This window comes from Seriola lalandi, unplaced genomic scaffold, assembly GCF_002814215.2.
Source record: "Seriola lalandi dorsalis isolate HSWRI2012SDOR001 ecotype SW California unplaced genomic scaffold, Sedor1 jcf7180002054876, whole genome shotgun sequence".
NCBI lineage: Eukaryota > Metazoa > Chordata > Actinopteri > Carangiformes > Carangidae > Seriola > Seriola lalandi.
In genome coordinates this window covers 148,768-151,341 of record NW_019525429.1, presented here as the reverse complement: position 1 = coordinate 151,341, position 2,574 = coordinate 148,768, and the positions used below count along the sequence as shown (strand labels likewise).

The 2,574-nt window shown below is 39.4% G+C and overlaps 1 protein-coding gene across 1 annotated transcript in view; it reads right to left on the bottom strand.

The window, feature by feature from the left end:
• The window catches only part of LOC111671405 (vasoactive intestinal polypeptide receptor 2-like), a 24,460-nt gene that overhangs the window by 5,605 nt on the left and 16,281 nt on the right, over window positions 1-2,574 (bottom strand). The window contains exon 5 of the mRNA XM_023428491.2: window positions 452-549. Within this exon, the coding sequence (XP_023284259.1) occupies window positions 452-549 (98 nt within the window). The remainder of the gene's footprint in view (window positions 1-451; window positions 550-2,574) is intronic.

Here is a 2,574-nt window from a genome sequence, read left to right as displayed (position 1 = left end):
CCCTCCCCCCCCCCACCCAGAGCGCTCCATGTGTGAGGAGGCATGTGCATTAAGTGTATGTCTGCACTTAGGAGTGTATACACAGGTTTACATTATATATCCCGAGCTGATATGTTCAGCTTGTCCTGAGTTTTCAGGGTCGTTTTTTAAACTCTTGAGGTTGAAGCTTTTGCTGCAAATTAACGACCATCTTCAGAAATAATGTGTTTAATTATATTTATGAATTATCTTTCCTGTGGGAGATGATTTATAGGAAAGTAAATGATAATTAGTTGATGTATAAAGCAGATGTTGATCTTCTCTGACACTTTCTTTTCTCCATCAGCAGCGACATGATTCTCACAGGAAGCTGTTTTTAACTGTGTGATCTGAACTTTTCATTTGTTATGTGAAAGAAAAGTGTGTCATTAAATGAAGAGACGTTTCTGTGTGTGTGTGTGTGTGTGTTTACCTGAACAAACAGATGATGACGGTGCTGGTGAGCAGAGCGATGAGCGACAGGCTGTGGCCCAGAGTGGACAGGATCCTCACCACTCTGTAGAAAACCAGCTGGACACAGAAAACACATTTACTTTAGGAGAGAGAGGCGGTAAAATCCAGTGTTTGATTCAATCACTGGTAAATAAAAACTGCTGATGTTGACGATGATAAACTGAGGCATGAATGGTGAAATATCAGAATATATCACGGTGTAAACACGGTTTATAAATGCAAAATAATTAATAATAATTCTGCTTAGATTGATTTTGATCTTATTCCCAGGGAGGAGCCGGTTGTGTTTTCAGTAACGGCCACTAGAGGGCGCCGCTCTCTGCCTCTTCATCATCACACGTCTCATACAGAGATGAAGTGAATAATTATTGTTTACTCCTCTGAGAAACAAACAGGAGCTGAAGCCTGGTGACAGTGAAGCCTTGTGTGGTCATTGGGAGCTGGAGAGAAACAACAAACACCAGACGATAAATGATTCAGTCCAATTACAATCCGTTTTTATGTTTCTCGCTCCTTAAATATTTAATTTGATTATTTTATTTGTGAGACGTGATTCATAAAAGTCATGAAAGTTCCTTATATGTATATATATAAAAAAAAAAGATCAATTTGATTTATTAACGATCTGTGACTGACTTTAAGTGTATTTACATTTTTTTTAAAAAACATAATCTTCCTCCATCCATTTTCCCACATCATCCTCAGGCTGCTGCTGAAGATGTGAGCAGCAGCCTCTCGGTTCCCGCCGCTTTTTCCTACAGTGGAGAGGCTCTTTCACAATAAGAGCGGGGTCAGGATCAGGATGAGGGTCTGGTCCGTCTCAAGACAGCGCTAACTCTTTCTCACACACACACACACACACACACACACACACACCCACACACACACACACACCCACACACACACACACAGTGTTATAATGCCCACTGTGTGTGTGTGTGTGTGTGTGGTGCCTGGCGTTCATCGCTCTCTCATCATCTATAAACAACATTCCTTTGTCTGACACACCATCTGGCAATTAACCAGACACACACACACACACACACACACACACACACACACACACACACACTGTACATTAAGACACGCATGATCCCATACATTAACACACACACTAACTGTAAGCCGTGTACTGCACATATATCAATTAATATTAATATTAATTAATATATATATATATTATAAACATCACATATTCATGGACGTGAAAATGCAAACAGGCTCTTAAATGCACATAATTATAATTCAGTACTTATGAGGACATGATGCATTCACTGACTCTCTCTCTCTCTCTCTCTCTCTCTCTCTCTCGTTTTATTTACAGATTTCCATTTTTGGAGACTTTCTATTTCTTGTTCTCTCCGCTCTGCTTTACATATTTCTGTCTGTTTTCTTTCTCACTTTTCCTATTTTCTTCTCTCCTTTCAAGTCCATATTTCCTTATCTTTCTTTTCTTCTTCTCGTCCTACTTTTTAAAAAAATGTTGTTTCCTTTTCACTTTTCCCTCCTTTCACTCTTTCCCTCCATCCTTCTCTTCTTTCATCTTTCCTCTTCCTTCTGTCTGTCCTATATTCTATTCTTTCCTTCTGACAAAGTTTTCTTCTCCTTTTGTTTTCATTTTCACATGTTTTGAACTTATTTTTTGGGTGTTTTATTTCTTCCTTTATTTGATCGGGGGAAGTGGAGAGAGATGTTTCCTGGCCCGGGACGTTATGCCCGTGTGGGACGCCCCATCACTGACGTCTGAACTTCTGCTGTGTTTCAGTATTTATTTTTACATAAACCTCCTGAAAACATGTTTTCAAATCTTTCTCTCTCTCTCCAGTTTGGAGGGAAACAAACATCCTGAGTCGAGCTGAGCGGGTTTGATTGACAGTTCACATTTTAAATCAGGTATTGATAAACGATGATTGGAAATACAAGCTCGTATTTGTCCCATTACTTGTATTTTATTCTGATTTGTGTGAAATAAACATCGTGAACGTAGAAATCTTTCATGTGAAATGAGCAACACTCTGCAGAAAGTGGAGTATTTTTCCACTTAGTCATGATTATGTGAAGGGTTTGTGTTGCCCCCCCCCC